General features: G+C 37.3%; 6 protein-coding genes, 1 long non-coding RNA gene and 1 pseudogene across 8 annotated transcripts; 5 read left to right on the top strand and 3 right to left on the bottom strand.

Moving 5' to 3' along the window:
• The first annotated feature begins 1,580 nt into the window (after positions 1-1,580).
• LOC148765426 (protein FAR1-RELATED SEQUENCE 5-like) lies at positions 1,581-2,995 on the top strand. Its single transcript, XM_088812806.1, has 3 exons — positions 1,581-2,062; positions 2,156-2,942; positions 2,990-2,995. The coding sequence occupies exons 1-3, from the start codon at positions 1,581-1,583 to the stop codon at positions 2,993-2,995; spliced, it is 1,275 nt and encodes a 424-aa protein (XP_088668932.1).
• On the top strand, positions 2,995-4,157 carry LOC148765425 (protein FAR1-RELATED SEQUENCE 9-like). The gene is made up of 2 exons (XM_088813828.1): positions 2,995-3,841; positions 3,942-4,157. Exons 1-2 carry the CDS (start codon positions 3,000-3,002, stop codon positions 4,090-4,092), a joined length of 993 nt encoding a protein of 330 aa, XP_088669954.1. The 5' UTR covers positions 2,995-2,999; the 3' UTR covers positions 4,093-4,157.
• Positions 4,158-4,203: 46 nt separating this feature from the next.
• LOC148765424 (putative receptor-like protein kinase At5g18500 pseudogene) lies at positions 4,204-4,882 on the top strand (annotated as a pseudogene).
• A 37-nt stretch (positions 4,883-4,919) lies between these two features.
• LOC148765423 (uncharacterized) lies at positions 4,920-6,932 on the bottom strand. Its single transcript, XR_016029847.1, has 3 exons — positions 6,360-6,932; positions 5,556-5,642; positions 4,920-5,464 (listed from the first exon to the last, which is right to left on the bottom strand). It is a non-coding gene; the product is annotated as an uncharacterized LOC148765423 (long non-coding RNA).
• A 52-nt stretch (positions 6,933-6,984) lies between these two features.
• Positions 6,985-7,871, top strand: LOC105958840 (RNA-binding (RRM/RBD/RNP motifs) family protein). Its single transcript, XM_012982842.2, has one exon. It carries the CDS (start codon positions 7,225-7,227, stop codon positions 7,609-7,611), a length of 387 nt encoding a protein of 128 aa, XP_012838296.2. The 5' UTR covers positions 6,985-7,224; the 3' UTR covers positions 7,612-7,871.
• An 811-nt stretch (positions 7,872-8,682) lies between these two features.
• On the bottom strand, positions 8,683-11,734 carry LOC105958980 (calcium-dependent protein kinase 17). Of its 2 annotated transcripts, XM_012982988.2 has the most exons (8): positions 10,762-11,734; positions 10,337-10,480; positions 10,082-10,234; positions 9,858-9,973; positions 9,593-9,760; positions 9,345-9,472; positions 9,113-9,212; positions 8,683-9,021 (listed from the first exon to the last, which is right to left on the bottom strand). In XM_012982988.2, exons 1-8 carry the CDS (start codon positions 11,444-11,446, stop codon positions 8,917-8,919), a joined length of 1,599 nt encoding a protein of 532 aa, XP_012838442.1. In that variant the 5' UTR covers positions 11,447-11,734; the 3' UTR covers positions 8,683-8,916. The 2 variants fall into 2 exon arrangements, with proteins under 2 accessions (XP_012838442.1, XP_088670287.1); XM_088814161.1 differs by having other exon boundaries at positions 10,082-10,480; positions 10,762-11,611.
• Positions 11,735-13,207: 1,473 nt separating this feature from the next.
• On the bottom strand, positions 13,208-15,681 carry LOC105958839 (Pentatricopeptide repeat (PPR) superfamily protein). The gene is made up of 2 exons (XM_012982841.2): positions 15,324-15,681; positions 13,208-14,447 (listed from the first exon to the last, which is right to left on the bottom strand). The coding sequence occupies exons 1-2, from the start codon at positions 15,636-15,638 to the stop codon at positions 14,031-14,033; spliced, it is 732 nt and encodes a 243-aa protein (XP_012838295.2). The 5' UTR covers positions 15,639-15,681; the 3' UTR covers positions 13,208-14,030.
• Positions 15,652-17,218, top strand: LOC105971478 (uncharacterized). The gene is made up of 2 exons (XM_088812805.1): positions 15,652-15,776; positions 16,117-17,218. Exons 1-2 carry the CDS (start codon positions 15,652-15,654, stop codon positions 17,216-17,218), a joined length of 1,227 nt encoding a protein of 408 aa, XP_088668931.1.
• Positions 17,219-17,906: the final 688 nt, after the last annotated feature.

Here is a 17,906-nt window from a genome sequence, read left to right as displayed (position 1 = left end):
TCTTTTCCTGCAGGGATATAGTCGAGGTATAATCTTTCTTCTCTTCTCTACGAATTAAGGAAAACAAGAAAGTTAAGGTGTAGGGTTTTAATTTTTGTGTGTATTCTAATTCATGAATTGGATAAATCCATATATAATTGTGTTTCATGGAGTTATTGTGTACAGGAAAACAAATTTGACAATGTTTCTGGGGTTATCAAAGATTTAGACGGTTGTTTATCGGTTTATCAATTAATTTCTTCAATTAATTTACTTAGAACTACGTGTTTGATTGATTTTTCGTAACAATCTATTTGGAGTTGGGCTTATTGAAGGATTGCGTGTTAATGATTAATTACAGTTCACACCATACTCGGTGTTCTAGTTTGTCGGTTTTTGTCAGTATGAGAGGTCGACAATTGAGATTCCATTCCATGAATTGTACAGAAAACCAGACATCCACAATTGTTGATGTTTAGAATGATAGTAGTTTCAAATAAATATATATATAGTTGGAAGCACAAAGAAATTCTACTACAGATCTATTACTGTGATTTAGTATAATTAATTTCACAACTGAGAGCAAACCACTTTAATCAACCCCAATATAAATTATATATTTCAACTATTGGAATTAGTGGTGCCTTCTATAATTTGTTGTTACAACATATATATCCAATATGGTCTCTGTTGATTTGTAAGATAAACAAATAATGATTGATAAATCTTACGTGGTGTACTGGTGTTTAATTAATGAGGGTTCGGTGGCGGGTTATACAAGTTTAATTGCAAGGTTGGGCTATGTATATAATCATTGTCTTCAGGGTCTACAGCATGTACATGTCTTTTAAAAGATGTTTTATTGTTATTGACATATTTTTTCAGAAGTTAAGATTATAATAGTGTCCAGTGGCTTAAAGGTGAGATTTGAAGTTTAAAATTGTATGGTTTCTCTTTACCTATTTATGATGGCGATAGCCTGATCCTTCATATTGTGATTACAAAGATTACAGTTGCCAAAGTTGCTTAATTCTGATTATAGTCATATCTTAAAAAAACTGAACAAGATAACACGAAAGCAGGTACCATGGAACTGCATCATGTAATTTTATTCCTTGAGCTTTATAACATCCTTGATTTTGTATTTTCTCTCTTTGTAATTGTAAATGAAATTAGAATTATATGTCATAATCATATTGTCCATAAAATATTTTATATTACAGTTCTGTGTTGAATTGACATTATTTTCACAAACTTGAGTTGTTTTATGTTCTAGAATATTTATATTATACCATGGAATTGATCTTGATAGTTGATGTGTTTTAGCATATTTTCCGTGTTTAGCCGTTGTCGGTACCAATTTATATCGGTACCAATTTCATTTATTTGATATTTTCTCATTCGACTTAGTTGCATCTAGTGACTTAGTCGCATCATATATATATATATATATAATTAAATTTTATCTATTTATCCATATCTTGTATTATAAATGCTTTTCTAAGCGACTTGAATTTATTCAAAAAAAATTTATTTTCTAAGCTCAAATAAATATCTACAATGTGATTTTTAGATTTTTTTTTTTAAATAAAATAGGCACAATGGATTTCAATATTGGAATTGAGGAAGCAATCCCAGATTCATCCGATGATGAAAGTTATTCCAGACACAGTAGCAATTGTGAAGATCCACTCAATCATGGTTTGGATGGGGGAGGCAATTCAGTTGGTTTTGATATGAAAAGTATTAATGAAGATGTGGTCCGGCAACTCATATTCGAGAGTATTGATGATGCTGAAAATTTTTACTCATCATACGCCAACTCAGCTTGTTTTGGAATTCGAAAACAAAGTGTGAAACGTAACTCCGCGGACCTTGTAAAGTATAGGGAGTGGGTTTGTACACGTGAGGGGTTTCGCAGACGGCCAAAGGATGATAATAATAGAAAACGAGAGGCGAAAGCTCTTACTAGATGTGGTTGCAAAGCTGGCTTACGTGTAGCACATGATCGTTTTTCAGGACATTATATTGTGACGGATTTTGAATCTCAACATAATCATGATTTGCAAGGTTTCAAGAAGAGGTACATAATTTAATTGATTCCTTTCGTTATAAATTTTTTGTCTCAAACTCATGCAATTATGGACTCAAATTTATTAGGTAATTTTGTGTACAGGTACATTTCAATGCCCGATAAATCCATGCTGAGTTTGATGACAGATTTCGGATTTAGGCCATGTTTGGTTATGGATTTGTTGAAGCAACTTGCCGGAGGCGCTGACAAAATATCTTTTACAAAGAAAGATGGCTATAATTGGTTGAACAAGGTACGACAAGAAAGAATACAAGGAGGCGATATCAACACATTACTAGCCTTATTTGAGAGTATGAAAGTAAAAGACGACGACTTTTTCTACAAATACGAGGTGGATGAAGAAGGTGCGCTTTCAAGGATTTTTTGGTGTGATGGAGCTTCAAGAGCTGAATATGGACTTTTTGGGGATGTTTTAATTTTTGACAGCACGTACAAGACAAATAAATACTTGTATCCTCTCGTTATTTTTTCTGGAGTCAACAATCATGGTTCAACATGCATTTTTGGAGCATCTTTCTTGAGGAATGAGACAATTTATTCGTATCAATGGTTGTTGGAAGCACTTCTTGAAGCGATGAACGGCAAAGTTCCTAGGTCTGTTTTGACAGATCAAGATTCATCTATGGTAGCTGCTATTCTTTCAAAGTTTCCTAAAACGAAGCATCGGTTATGTGGTTGGCATCTTGGAAGAAATGTTCGGCAGAATATCAAAGTGCCGGGTTTTTGTTCAGATTTTTTGAGATTGTTGAAGAAATCATGCTCAGTTGATGAGTTTGAGGCACGATGGGCAAATATAGTTGAGATGCATGAGGTAGCAGATAAACAATGGGTTTTGGATATATTTGAAAAGAAAGAAAAGTGGGCCGAGGCATATTTTCGCGGACATTTTATGCCAATGACATGGACAACACAAAGGGCTGAGTCAATGAACTCATTAATTAAGCTTGCCGTCGATCAAAAGATGACTATTACTGAGTTTGTGAAGCACTACAATTGCACGCTACAGAATCTAAGGAGTAATTTTCTTACTGAACAAGATGATTCAGAGAATACGAAACATGCAATTAGAGAAAGTCCTCTTAAAAGGCTCGAGGAGCATGCAGCCAGTATATGCACGAAAAAAATCTTTCATGTTATACGTGATGAGATTATAGCAGAGCAGGGCCTTTTAATGGAAAGTAAACGTGAGATAGGTAGAGAACAATATGCATTCTTGTTTGAAAATTACGACAAACCTGATGGTGCGCAACATTCTGTGATTATTGACAAGTTAAATCACGATTTCAAGTGTGATTGTCTGATGCTTGAGTCTGAGGGTGTACCATGCCGACATATCATAGCAGCCTTCAAGTTAATGCGGATTACGGAATTTCCATATAACAGCATACACCATCGTTGGCTTATTGACACAGGTAGGATACTGAAAAATAAATATCCGGAGGCTATCCCCGTAGTCGGAGCACAGCAGACACGATTTGCACTATTAAACAAAGAATTGTTAAATTTGTCATACACATCATCACAGACGGAGTTGGGATTTAATGAAACCTTAAAACGGGTAAGGAAATTTTCTGACGAGGCAACAAAGGAATGCTTAAAGCATAATGACATTGGGGCTCATACAGTTGGAAACGGTGTTGCTGATGCTTCGAAGAAATTTTCTGAACATGTTGGAGACCCTCATTTAGGTTGTAATGTGAATGATCCTGGACGAATAAAGACTCGAGGTGCAAAACGTGCTAAGCAACAGAATTGTGGTTTTTGTCGGTACGTGCTCATTCTTTTTTGTAAAGACAAATTTCTGACTTAAATTTAATTAAATATTTCAATTAGTACTTATGATTTCTTTTATGGTGTTTTTTGCAAGGGAGCCTGGCCATAAAACTACCACGTGTATTAGAAATCCCGTCAACATTGATCGACGTACAAATGCTTGTGCCAAGAAATCAAGAAATATAGTGGAAACTAGCAGTACTCAATATGACTGTAGTCAGAATTCAATAGGATCGTGTCTATAGATGGATGGTTATGGTGACCATAGAATAATTTTGATTATGATTATCCTTGGATTTTTGTTTTTACCGGCGGTTTTGGCATATATTTTTTTGTAAATATGGAAATCTGGAGCAATGGCTCCATGTAGGAGATCAAATGTTCCTAACATGGGAGGCCGTACGAAGATTCTGCTTGGAACTGCCAAGGCGTGAGTATCTGATTTTATCAACTGTATATATATGTTTGATCTTACTGTAGAATGAAATAAGTGGCGGTTGTCATGATGTGTAGGCTTGCATACCTGCACGATGCAATAGAGCCGAAAGTCGTGCATAGAGATATAAAGACAAGCAACATACTAGTTGACAGAGATTTCAATGCAAAGATATCTGATTTTGGACTAGCGAAATTGATGGGTGCTGGAGAGAGTCATATTATAATAAGAGTAATGGGAACATTTGGATATGTAGCTCCAGAATATGCAAGCAGTGGCATCCTCAATGAGAAGACTGACGTTTATAGCTTCGGTGTCGTCCTTTTGGAAACTATAACCGCCCGGGGTCCAGTTGATGACAATACTGGAAATCTGGTTGAGTGGGTAAAGATGATGGTTGCAGCAAAACGGTGTGACCAATTGTTGTACGCAAATATGGAGATGAGGCCATCCACATCTGCCTTAAAAGAGCTCTTTTGACAGCACTAAGGTGCGTCGACCCAAACTTTCAACAGAGACCTACTATGACCCAAGTTGTCCGAATGCTCGACTCTCATGAATATCCATTAATACCAAGACAACCTCGTACAAGACACTGATTATACATTAATAACACTGTAACAAATATACAACTAGTAATATACAATGTTTCATCCAATATTCCTCACAATCAAATCAAAGTACTTTTACAAGAATCAACGAAACAACCAGGTCCACAAAAGAATGCTATTTGTAATCTACATTCAATAGTTTTTTGTACTTTGTTCCCCTACACTTGAAACAGGTCTTGATAAACTTATCAATAGCTCAAGATTTAGTAGGCATTCAAAACTCTCAATACCATCAAAAGATAAATAATAATAATAATAATAATAATAATAATAATAATAATAATAATAATAATAATAATAATAATAATAATAATAATAATAATAATAATAATAATAATAATAATAATAATAATAATAATAATAATAATAATAATAATAATAATAATAAATAACAGCCACTTTCGTCTTGTAGCACTGATAACAAATTTATTGTTTCAATAGTTTGGTGTTTCAGTAGTAGGAGGTCCAGATCGAGTATTCAAGAGAGGCTGGCGAGCTTTTACTACAATGCTCATGTTTGGCCTAAAATCAGCTTCATATTGCACACACAATGCCAGCAACTGCAGCCACCTGTTTTTACCAATCAATAATCCATTAGTTATCCGAACACAAATTCAGTTTATTAAATGTTTTGGACCGCAAAAGCACACTCAATAATTACCTTTGCAACAGCCTTAGGAGGGTATTCTCCATTCAGTCTACCATCCACGCACTGCTTTACCTTGTCTTCGCTTAACTTTGGTGTTGCCTGATTCAATTTTGCCCATTAATCAATCAGTCATGTTCAAATTACAATATATATATATATATATATATATATATATATATATATATATATATATATATATATATATATATATATATAGAGAGAGAGAGAGAGAGAGAGAGAGAGAGAGAGAGAGAGAGAGAGAAAATGGCATAATATCCATGTTACAAGACTCTGTTGTCCCCTAGGCAGTGTATGATCAACTGGTTTACGCCCGTCAATAGTATATTTCTATGGAGAAAACAATGTATACAATGAATGAAAGTATATTCCATTAATACTATATACAACAGAAATGGATCAAATTGTAGTTCAAATTAGAGTTTCAAAGGAACTCCAATTCATTAGTCATAAGAATATCATACCCCATAAATCGAGCTCTAGATCCCTAGCTTAGAAATCGTCCCAATCCTCAAAAGTAAACAAAGTCTACGAAATTCCAAATTCATACATCAACTACAGATACGGAATTCCAGTTCCAGACTTTCAATTCAAACAACAATAACTAAAATAACCAGAAGCCTAAAATTTTGAAAGCACACTTTTTATCAACAAAAAAAAAAAAAAAAACCCACCTATATAGAGCTCTGAATCTTTTTGCATTAATTTTTACCATTTTAGAGTTCCATTAATCTACAAAGGAAGCAATTTACTGTGAAAACAAAAGAAATAAATATTTAACAAGAATTTCAGTGATACCTTTGCGGAAGTCTTCGATTTCTCCGGTAGTGATTCGAAGAGACGATTCACAATAAAAAGTACAAAATCGAAATGTATATCGTTTTTCAATCGGTTGTGAATCCCGAGCCGCATTAAATAACCCAATAATTCCATCTATCATCCACCAATCCGAAGCAGTCTCTTGGCCATCGGAGAAGATTGAGAGTCGGGGCGGAGAAGATTGAGAGTCGGGGCGGAGAAGATTGAGAGTCGGGGATGAACACTTACAGTAATTTTCTCGAAGAATTTTCTCGAAACGATGAAGATTGAGAGTCAGGGCAAACGATGAACCAGTCTCTTGGCCACCAGTAATTTCTCGAAGAATTGTGTTGGATAAAAAATGTTAATTGGTAATTAGGGCTGAGATTTGACTTTTGAGGAAAATAATTAAAAGCTTTTACGTTTTAATATGTTATTGATTTTTTTAATTCTCAAAAAAAAAAGATTTTTTTAATTCTCTAGTTTAATTGTGTAATGGTAATATTGTAATTTTACTTGAAGTACGATGGAGTACGATGAAGTACGATATGTGTACGATCTAATTTTACTGGGTTCGTTCTAAAATTAATAAATACCTAGGTTCGTACTGAGTCATACTTGGATCGTACTTCAAATCAGCGGTTATAATTTTTTATTTAATATTTTCAACGCACCAGATTTATTCGTTTGGGTCCGAGAAGTACATACCCTCTCGGACCCTAGACAGCCCCACGTTTCTTATGTAGTTAAATTCAGATTAGTTGTTTTCAATATCGTCATATATTCGGCAATAAAATACAAAATCCCCAAATTCGCAGTGGTAGAACCCTAGAATCAGAAAAACCTCGCCAAAAATTATCCAGCAATGGCAGCAATCAGCCTCCGCAAGGGCAACACTCGCCTCCCGCCGGAGGTGAACCGTGTTCTGTACGTGCGCAACCTACCGTTCAATATAACGAGCGAGGAGATGTACGACATATTCGGAAAGTACGGCGCCATACGGCAGATCCGCGTCGGGACGAACAAGGACACGCGCGGCACCGCCTTCGTGGTGTACGAGGATATCTACGACGCGAAGACCGCGGTGGACCACCTGTCGGGGTTCAACGTGGCGAACAGGTACCTGATTGTTCTGTATTACCAGCAGGGGAAGATGGGGAAGAAGTTTGACCAGAGGAAGAAGGAGGAGGAGATTCAGAAGCTCCAGGAGAAGTACGGCATTGGTACTCCTTCTGCTGCGAAAGATCAGTAGAGTCCACTTTTCGACGCTATGAAAATCATGAAAAAAAAAGGTTAGGGAAGATGGTTTTAATCTTGATTAGTGGTGTAAAAATTTGAATTTGAATCGTTGGATTGATGAAAAACTTGACAATTTATTGTTGGGTTGAAGTTTTAATTTTTCCTTCTTTTTCTGTGATTTTTTTCTTGTGCTTGTTATGAGTTTTCGTGGTAGCCTACGCAATATCTAATGTTTAAACCGGAGTTCGAATTACCGAATTTCTGATTTGTGAATCGTTGTTGCCTCAGTTTAAATCTAGTTACTGTAGTACTACTGAATGTTGCATTCCCTGTCTCTCTATATGTACATACATACTGTCGTCAAGATCGCACAACGATTTTAAACAAGCGTGAGTTTTCGTTTTACAGTTCAAGATGTTCTGTTTTTACAAACTTAAAAAGAAACAAACTTTGACAATTTATTCCGCAACTGGGGCAGTAAAACAATATTTATGGTTTCCAAAACCGGGAAACACCGAATCAGTCCATTTAGGACTTAGGAGTTGGTATCGGATGCTAGTAGATGCATCTTCATGTAATGTTACGTAGTGGCGGAGCCATGGAAGAGCTGTGGGGGGGTTATGGCCCCCACTGCTTCTAACAAAATCTAGTATATTACATAGGGATTTGTTATTTTTCGATTAGTGTAGTATTGTCGGGACCTTAGAGAACTTATACTGTATATTTACCCCCGCAAAAACAAAATCCTGGCCCCTCCATTGAATTGTTACGTATGTTTTGATATGATTTGAGCTGATTCTAGCAGTTGCTCTTGGCACCGAGTCTCAACTTAGCTCATTTAACAATTTTCTAGTGCTACTATTCCCCGTTTTGAATTGTTAACATCATCGTGTGTGCAGTTTCAAAGTAAACTCGAATATCTGTCAAGTTTTCATATAAAATTTTCTGCGACTGAGATGAGAGTTGAGACCTTATGTCTGGCAAATTGGAAACGGGGTTCAATTTGGAAATACGTAACCAAACAACATGATTGCGCCGGTCAAGTAACAAACGAAGTGAACCAACCAAAAGAAGCCTAAAGCAATTTTCCCTCAAATTTTAGCTCTTGAAAGACATTAATAAATATACATGATTTTATATATTATATAAAGATATATACAATATACATAAAGCCTATCACAGATTAATAACTCCGAGACCTGCAGTAAATATGCCTTCCTTCGATGAAGAAATTGAGGTAATATACATTTTTTTTTATATATGTTTATATATTTATATAAATAAAGTTCATCTCCTCCTAATGTTGGCCTTCTGCAAACTAGGAAGTAAAGACCCCAGACCTTCTTTTCTTGGTATTTGCTACCATATCTGGGTTACCTTTCTTCATCATAGCTGCAAATTCATCGTAGTTGATCCGACCATCCTGCATTTATTTGAAAAAAAAATTTATCAATTACTCACTCGTCGATATATATTGCAAAAGAACGTTTATTGCAAAATTCTTGTTTGCTTACATTATCAGCATCGACTTCAGAGATGATTTCTTTAATGTCCTTGTCGTCGCCCATGCCAAACTCCCTGAGAGCCTGCTCTAGTTCTTCTATGGTAATGTACCTGACCAGACCGAAGTTAACCAGGGTTAAGTAATACGTTGTTAATTCGATCAGAAAAAAAGAAAAACACGAATCCGTGTACTGAAAATACTGTTTGTAGTTGTAATAGAATGATGTTTGAGTATAACTATACCCGCTGTTGTCTTTGTCGAAATACTGGAATGCTGTGTAAAGATGTTCTTCTCTGTCCATTCTGTTCATATGCATTGTTGCTGTAATGAATTCTTCGTAGTCTATGGTCCCATTCCCGTCAGCATCAGCCTGGTTTCAAAGAATATAAATAAATGCCGTAAAATATTTATTTAGTTTCTTCGTTTTTTAAATTACGACGATGCTCTCTTATGATATTATGTATGTATGTATGTATGTGTTTGAACTTACAGCTTCCATCAACTGTTTGACTTCAGATTCGGTTAGTTTAGTTCCTTGCTTCGACAATCCTTGCTTCAGCTCTTCGAGCGTTATGGTACCACTACTATCTGTATCCATGCCTCTGAACATTTCTTTCAGTCCCATGATTTCTTCCTCCGACAGGCAACCGGCAATAACCTTGTTTTTTTTACGTTCGTGACAAAAAAAATATAATTAGCATTTCGATTATTTTCCTCGTACCATGTTAAAAATATGTTTTGAATTTGTTTTGTACCCTCAGTGCAACTTTCTTGAATTTATTCATAGCTCTGAACTGTTTGAGCCTGTTGAGAACAGCGTTGTCAAGCGGTGTATCAGGTGCCTCTCCATCTTCCTTGATCCACGGATGACCTGTAAACGTAAAATACCGAATTTACCCTTTTACCGTAGTTCTTTTTCCGAGAAACAAAAAGGAGGGATTACTGTTTGTGTTAAGAATGAATAAATATATATAAATACTTAGGACTTGTGAAGCAGTGAGCCTCTGCTTGGGGTCGGAATTGAGCATCTTCCTAACGAGGTCCTTAGCTCCGCTTGAAATCGAAGGCCACGGGTCCGATGAGAAATCGATGTGCCCCCTTAGTATAGCATTGAATATCCCAGTCTCTGATTCTGTTATCACACAGTGATAGTAATACAAGAATACATATATGTGTGTCTGTATGTATGTATATATATATATATATAGATAGATAGATAGATAGATGTATGTACCTGCCCAGAAAGGAGGAACACCAGAAAGAAGAATGTAGAGCATGACACCAACACTCCAGATATCAACTTCTGGACCATATCTTCTCTTAAGCACTTCTGGTGCTATGTAATATGCACTCCCCACTATATCTTTGAATAGCTCTCCTGCCATCGCCAAATACGATTTCTTATTAAATAATCGGGTCTCGAATTAATCCAATAACTTTTTGGAACGACCAGAATCGAATATTATTATTGTCCTGTCTCTAATTGCACAATTGGAATAATGTATTGACAACTGAACGATCGTTGTCACTACTAAAGATTCTGGCCTTGTTGCAATATATTTAATTTTCGTCAACTCTCGTTGATTTGAATTTTTTCTCGTCCTAAAATACGGATGAAAATACGAAAGATAAAAACGAAATCGGTGGATGTTATATTACCTTCTTTGTAGAAGACGGAGAGGCCGAAATCGGTGGCCTTGAGGGGGGCGTTTTCGTCCTTATTCAAGAGCAAGAAGTTCTCGGGCTTGAGATCCCGATGGATGACGCCCATGGAATGGCACGTGTGCACAATCTGGACGATGGTCCGGAGAAGGGAAGCGGCTGCGCGTTCGGTGTAGTGGCCCTTGGCGATGATCCGGTCGAAAAGCTCGCCGCCGGCGCAGAGCTCCATGACGAGATGCACCGAGTGCTTGTCCTCGTAGGCGCCCTTGAGCTCGACGATGTTCGCCTGGCCGGTGAGGTGGTGCATGATTTGTACCTCCCTCCGCACATCCTCGATGTCCTCCTTGTTCGCCAGTTTCCTCTTCGCGATCGTCTTGCACGCAAACTGTTCGCCGGATTGCTTGTGAGTGCAGAGATGCGTGACGCCGAATTGGCCCCTGCCCAGCTCCTTACCGATCGTGTACGTGGCCCGGATGTCCTCCATCGGCCGGCCCAGGACGGGACCCATCGGGGTCTGCTTGGCCGGCTTCGTCGACTGGCTCGGGGAGGAGGCGGGGGGCGGCTGCGAGCGCGGCGGCGTGGTCGGGTTTTTGGTGCTGGAGTCGCCGGGTGAGGGGGCGATGTCGGTGGAGGGGTCCGGCGGGACGTCGTCGGCGTTGCTCCGGGAGCAGCAGATTCCCATTATTATTGATTTATTGATGAGAGGAGCTAGGAGGATTAACGTACGCCCGGAGGAGGAAACTTGTTGAGAATGTTGTTAGAGGGAGAGAAAACCATGCATGGGCGGGCGCAGGAGAGAGGAGAGAGAGAGAGATGGTTAGAGAGAGAGAGAGAGAGAGAGAGGCCCACTGTGGAAACTCCGTATTGGATTTGAGAGATTATAGGATGGGGGAAAGAGGAGAGAGAAATTCTATTTTTCTTTTCTTTTTTCTTTTCTCTCTCTAATGTTATTGGTGCACCATTTTCGGATTTCCCAAATTGTTTATAAAATTAATACTAAAATCTTAAAAAGCGAGTACTTCATCTATTTTCTAATTAACTGTTGTTGGAGATTTTTTTTTTTTATATAAATTATATTATATGTAATTTTTCCTCAAAAAAAAAAATATTATATGTAATTTTAAAATTTTAATAATGCATTATTTTTTATAATTTTTTTAATTTTTAATTATCATTTTCTCAATATCAATATTAATTAATTAATGAAAATAAAATTAATGGAAAGGGTACTTTAATCACATTCCATGTTTTTTACTAAAATATACACATTTTATTAGGTTTATTACCCAAAAGTCAAAGCATGTTGATTGTGTACTCTCTCTCTCTCTCTCTCTTCAATATAATTTGGCGATATGGGAATTAAACATCGTTCAAGATAGTGGTATACTGTTGGGCCCCCGTCGGGATAGCACAAACTCCACATTGGTATGATATTGTCCGGATTGGGCCGGGCCCAACTGGTTTTGCTCTTGGGTTTCCCCAAAAGGCCTCATACCAATGGAGTTACTATCCCCTCCATATAAACCATAGATCTTTCCCATATTAAACCAATGTGGGACATTGTTTGCACCTCAACAATCCTCCCCTCGAACAAAGTACCACATAGGTCGGACCACTAAGGACCACCGAGCCTCCCCTCAATTTGCGCCTGGTGCCCCTCAATTTGCGCCTGGGGCTCACACCACCGAGCCTCCCACCTGGAGCTCGTCGAGCCGCCTTCATTTGCGCACCGGGAGCTCACCATTTTGTTCGGCACCGAGGATTCGGCAATTTCCACCACATGGTTAGGTCAGGGCCATGGCTCTGATACCACTGTTGGGCCCCCGTCGGGATAGCACAAACTCCACATTGGTATGATATTGTCCGGATTGGGCCGGGCCCAACTGGTTTTGCTCTTGGGTTTCCCCAAAAGGTCTCATACCAATGGAGTTACTATCCCCTCCATATAAACCATAGATCTTTCCCATATTAAACCAATGTGGGACATTGTTTGCACCTCAACATATACATAATACACTTCGCCCATCTCTACCAGTTGATGGATCACATGTCTTGTTACATTTCAAATGTGTTGCTCTTTAATTTTCAGGCATTACACACAATTTTCTTTATTTCTTTTGAAATATTAGTGTCCTTAGTTTTCTTTTTCTAATAACTCCAGTTATTGAATCGGTAAAATTAAAATTATTTCACTCGATTATTATTTCTTATTTTTTCTTTACAAATTTCAGATTTATTATAATATAATAATAATAAATATTATTGTCATAGCAAGAAAGAAATCTGTACAAGAATAAAGGGTTGGGAGGATTTTAAGGCACCAAACTTCATATAATTTGTAGTATGGCTGGTTGTTGATCGTTTATAGTTTATACAGGTCGTTTATCTATTTTCTTATCAATGTAAACATATGAAGAAAATAAACATTTTAAAAAGAAATTAGTTATTTATGGGAAATAGTTGACAAGTTGAAAGTTTTACAAGTAATAGTTGACAAGTTGAAGAATAACATTTTAAAGGAACATGCCTAAGGAAAATCGAACGAATATAAATAACACAAACGAATTACGAGCTTATACACTCTTAAAAAGATATATTGTAAGATCTCTACTTAGTGTTTGTTTAATTTATCAGATACTTACAATAAGCTCTCAAAATAATTTAACATGAGTTGAATGAGCAGCAAGCAAACTACTCGATTCAAGATCGGTCGTTAAAAAATAATTAAAACTCAATTAGAAGAAAAAAAATGATAAAGCAAAATAAAAAAATCAAGCCTCTCGAGCTCGATTCTCGTTTGGCTCGATTGAAGCCCATTTGAGCTAAACTAGATTGCTTATCCAAACGAATTCAAAACACAACTATCAAAAGCTCGATAAAAATCCAAACATGTTTAAATAACCATGACTTGATTCGTTTACACCCCTGCGTATCATTTAATGACTGCCCTTGTACTCATGTAAAATCTTTTAACATGACTTTTGTATTATATATATATATATATATATATATATATATAAAGGCCTAGATATTCCGTTTACCACTTAAAACAACAAATACTCTAATGCATGATCAAAACATACCTCAGCTCCAGAATGTTGCCTTTAAGGATCTTGCTGTCATCCTAAATACAAGCTGTAATAAGCAAACACGATACCTCACATACTGTCAAGATCCCACCTTCTATATTAGCAACTCTGCCATGATCAATTCAGTCAATCTTCAACAAGTTCTCGATCATCTACGTTGGAGATTATCTATAGCTGCTACTCTTCTTCGCTCTCCAGTCTCCATTGTTCATCACCATCTTCATCTTCCGGTGGATCATAAACAAACATGTCGGGAAAAAGTTCCAAGAAATCATCCTTCACTTTTTCCCTAAATTCAGGATAGGGTATCAGCCCTTTTAACATGACGCGAAAAGGTAGAGACAGTGGGCGGTCAGGAGAAGATCTCATCTCATCGTATATTCGCATTGCTTCGTCTGGCAATCCACTGTCAAGAAATGCCCTCATTAGGTCCCCAAATGTGTGTTGATCGAAAAGAACTCCCTCTTTCTTTAAATCATCCCACACTGTTCTTGCTTCTTTGACGCTTTTGTTTCTTGCAAGCATCATTAGCATGTCCCGGTAGAAAAACATGTCCGGCCGGTACCATGTTTCTTTTCGCACCACCTCGTACAGCTGTCACGGAAAACACGTGAGTGGAATCAGCAAATGAATTTAACTGTAGTTGCAATGTAGAAACAACGTTCGAGAAATGCAATATGGAGTTGTCTGTATATCTTGGATAACCACAGTACAGTTATTTCATAACTTTGATCATAATAAATAAATAATCCTCCGTAAATCCATTTACTTCTAGAGCCTAGATGCCATCTTTCTCTCCACAAATACTATCATAAGTTTCCTTATGACTTCTCGAACAAATAACTAATGCCAAACTTCAAGAGAGATGCATAACAAGATGAAACTAAATTTGCTAAAGCAACAAAAAGTTTAAAAGAAAAATCAGAGTCATCAAGCATTCAATCTCCCTAAAATAAACGTCTAATGTTCAAACTTCCTGCTAGTGATGTATCGAAAAATTTCTCACAACTAAGAATTGGATCACATGATATATCGATATCACATCCTGAAGCGGATCAAGTGATATTCAACGAAATTCTCATTAGACCGGAATGTAACATTATCTGTATACAACAAATACAACAATCTCTGTTTCTCAGATTCTATTGGCAACCGAAATATTTATTGTGAGAATAGACACTCTACATCACAATTCTACACTGAAACTAAAGAAAGCAATGTTAATGGTAACTCCTAGACAACAATACATCAACCACAGGAAAATCGAAGCGCGTCGAAAAATAAAACAAAAAATCAAACACATTGCTCATTCTTCATTGCAGATTAGGTCATTACTGATAAACGATACAGTTACCAATTAATCACTCAAAGTACAAAATTGAATTGAATAAGGAAGCAGTGTCAAATTGCCCATCCACTAATTAAAATTTAAATTAAAAAATTACTAACAAAAGAAAAATTGGCGGTGACCTTCATGGATAGAGAGACGAGGTTTTGGCGCTGAAACTCGACGAGCACGGCGACGAGGTCGGACTTGAGGAGGCGGGAAACGTTCGTCTTCATGAACCGCTCGAACCGCACCGGATGGCACTGCAGGCGTTTGAGCTCCTTCGCCACCATTAACCCCTCTTTTCCCATCTCCTTCTTCCGCCGCCATATCGACAAGCTAGGGCTAGAAGCCGCTCCCGTGATTAATTGTCGAACGTCGGTAATTTGGGGGCGGTGTTGCAGCTGCTGCCGGCGGCTTGAAGCCCGCCGCAGCAAATTTTGACCTTGACGCCACATTCACTGTACAAAAATGCAACCAAATTTACTTTTCATTTTCAGTTTTGATTGTGTGGATTTTCCAAAAAGGCCTAGGGCTTCTTTGGTTTGCATTATTAGGCTTGATGGGACAATCAATACCTCTCAGTATGCTGTTTGGTTTGGTAGTTGATCAAATGTTGATAAGTGGGCCCACTGTTTTCATCCCCCATTTGAATTATTAATAGTCAAGCCAAATTCGGCTCGATAGTTTGTCATCAAGTAATCCCATCATTTAAGTCCTTGTGCAATGTCGTTTTTGACCTCAAACAACTTAATTAATAACAAAATCCTTACATATAAATAGCTTTTTCCCTCAGAAAAATCCCTCTCCCCCAACATCGATGAACCCTAATTTTTTGGACGGTAAAGTTTGTTATTCTCCGCCACTTTCAGATTCAGCAAATCTATAACTCAATCTTACAAATACGCATTAGATCTTTACCATATCTTTTGTTAGGAAAACAACACCATTACCAAGTAACTCAAAGTCGTTTGTGTTAGTGAGGTCATTGTTCTTTTGCTCCGGTAAATCGGTTTGTTACAGATTTGATTTTCGTGTTCATCATGTCCTAGAAGACAACAGATACGTGAAATCCGCCGTCGAACTCGAGGGTTTCGTCAATTTCCTCGTGAATCTTCTCGATTTCGAGGAGAGCGAAATTCAAGATGAGGCGGCCAAATCGATGTCTTTAATTGCAGGTTTTCTGTCCCACAAGGGTGTTCTAATCGGTGCAGGGGTGATTGCCCCTTTGATAAGGGTTCTAGAATCTGGGAGTGAGTTGGGCAAAGAATTTGCCGCCAGGTGTTTGATGAAAGTCACGGAGAATTCCGATAATGTATGGTCGGTTTCCGCCCACGGCGGAGTGCCTGCCCTGTTGAAGATTTGCACTAGTGATAACAGTAGTGAGAGTGAATTGATTGCTCTGTCTTGTGGGGTGTTGAAAAATCTCGTTCTTGTCGAAGAAATTAAGAAATTTGTGGTCGAGGAAGGAGCCATTGTTGAACTTGTTGAGCTTGCTAGTTCTAAAGATGATATTGTACAAATAGGCTCGCTCGATTTACTGCAAACTATAGCTTATAGAGATTCGTCGATTAGGGAAACGATTATTAAAGAAGGCGGACTTCGAGCATTGGTTCGGATTTTGGATCCAAAATCATCGGTTTCAACAAAGACAAGAGAAGTGGCATTTAGGGGAATTACGAGTATATGTTCCTCGTCGGAAAATTTGATAAGTATACTTATAAATTACTCGTTTATGGATCATATACTTTATTTTCTTCGATATGGCGATATTTCCGTACAAGAATTGGCATTAAAGGCTGCGTTTTGGCTATGTGGAACTTCGGAGGAAGCTAAGAAGTTAATGGGTGATGCAGGGTTTATGCCGGTTCTTGTTAAATTTCTCGACTCGAAATCGATTGAAATACGAGAAATTGCAGCTGAGATACTTTCTAGTATTTTGATTAAAATATTATATGACTTTTGTAAGGGTATTTACGGCAATTTGGTTTTAATCCCAGCTGATTTCTCTAAATCATGCAAACAAAATGGAAACTGAATAGTCAACATATTATTAGTCATGAGTTAATACAACTAACCAAATGATATGACTAATAACATTCATCATGTTTTTAACCACAGTATTAAATATCTCATCCCACCCTTATTATCATGTCAATCAAACCAAAGAGGCCCTAAGGTAAAAAATAAATATTAGGGTAAATTACAACCGACCCCCTGAGGTATGGTCAAATTATGAAAAAACCTCTCATGTTTGGATAATTACATCAACCCCTCAATTAAGAATTTTCTTACATCTCCACCCTTATGTCGTCAAATTCAACGTAATCATCTAGATTTCGTGGAATATTCTCTGGTTTGAATTTGTTTTATGCAAAAATACAGTTTCTGATGCACTACAATCTGATATATACAAACCAAAAAACAAATCTTATGATCATCTAGCTTCAAAATGTGGAGCTCGAATGAGATAAAACGGGTACAAAATTGAGAATATTCCATATAATCTATAAGATTCCATTAAATTTGAAACCGCAAGGGTGGACGTGTAAGAAGATTTATAGTTGAGAGGTGGTTGTAATTACTCAAACAGAAGGGGGCCTTTTGCAATTTGATCATACCTCAGGGGTGGTTGTAATCTACCCTAAATATTAATATGGGTAAATTACGAACACCCCTGAGGTATGGTCAAATTACAAAAAAAATCATTTTGTTGGATAAATACA

Source organism: Erythranthe guttata, chromosome 14 (genome assembly GCF_056151865.1).
Source record: "Erythranthe guttata isolate IM_541 chromosome 14, IM_541, whole genome shotgun sequence".
NCBI classification, from domain to species: domain Eukaryota; kingdom Viridiplantae; phylum Streptophyta; class Magnoliopsida; order Lamiales; family Phrymaceae; genus Erythranthe; species Erythranthe guttata.
Note: the sequence above shows the minus strand (reverse complement) of the source record. Positions and strands in the feature narration are given on the sequence as shown.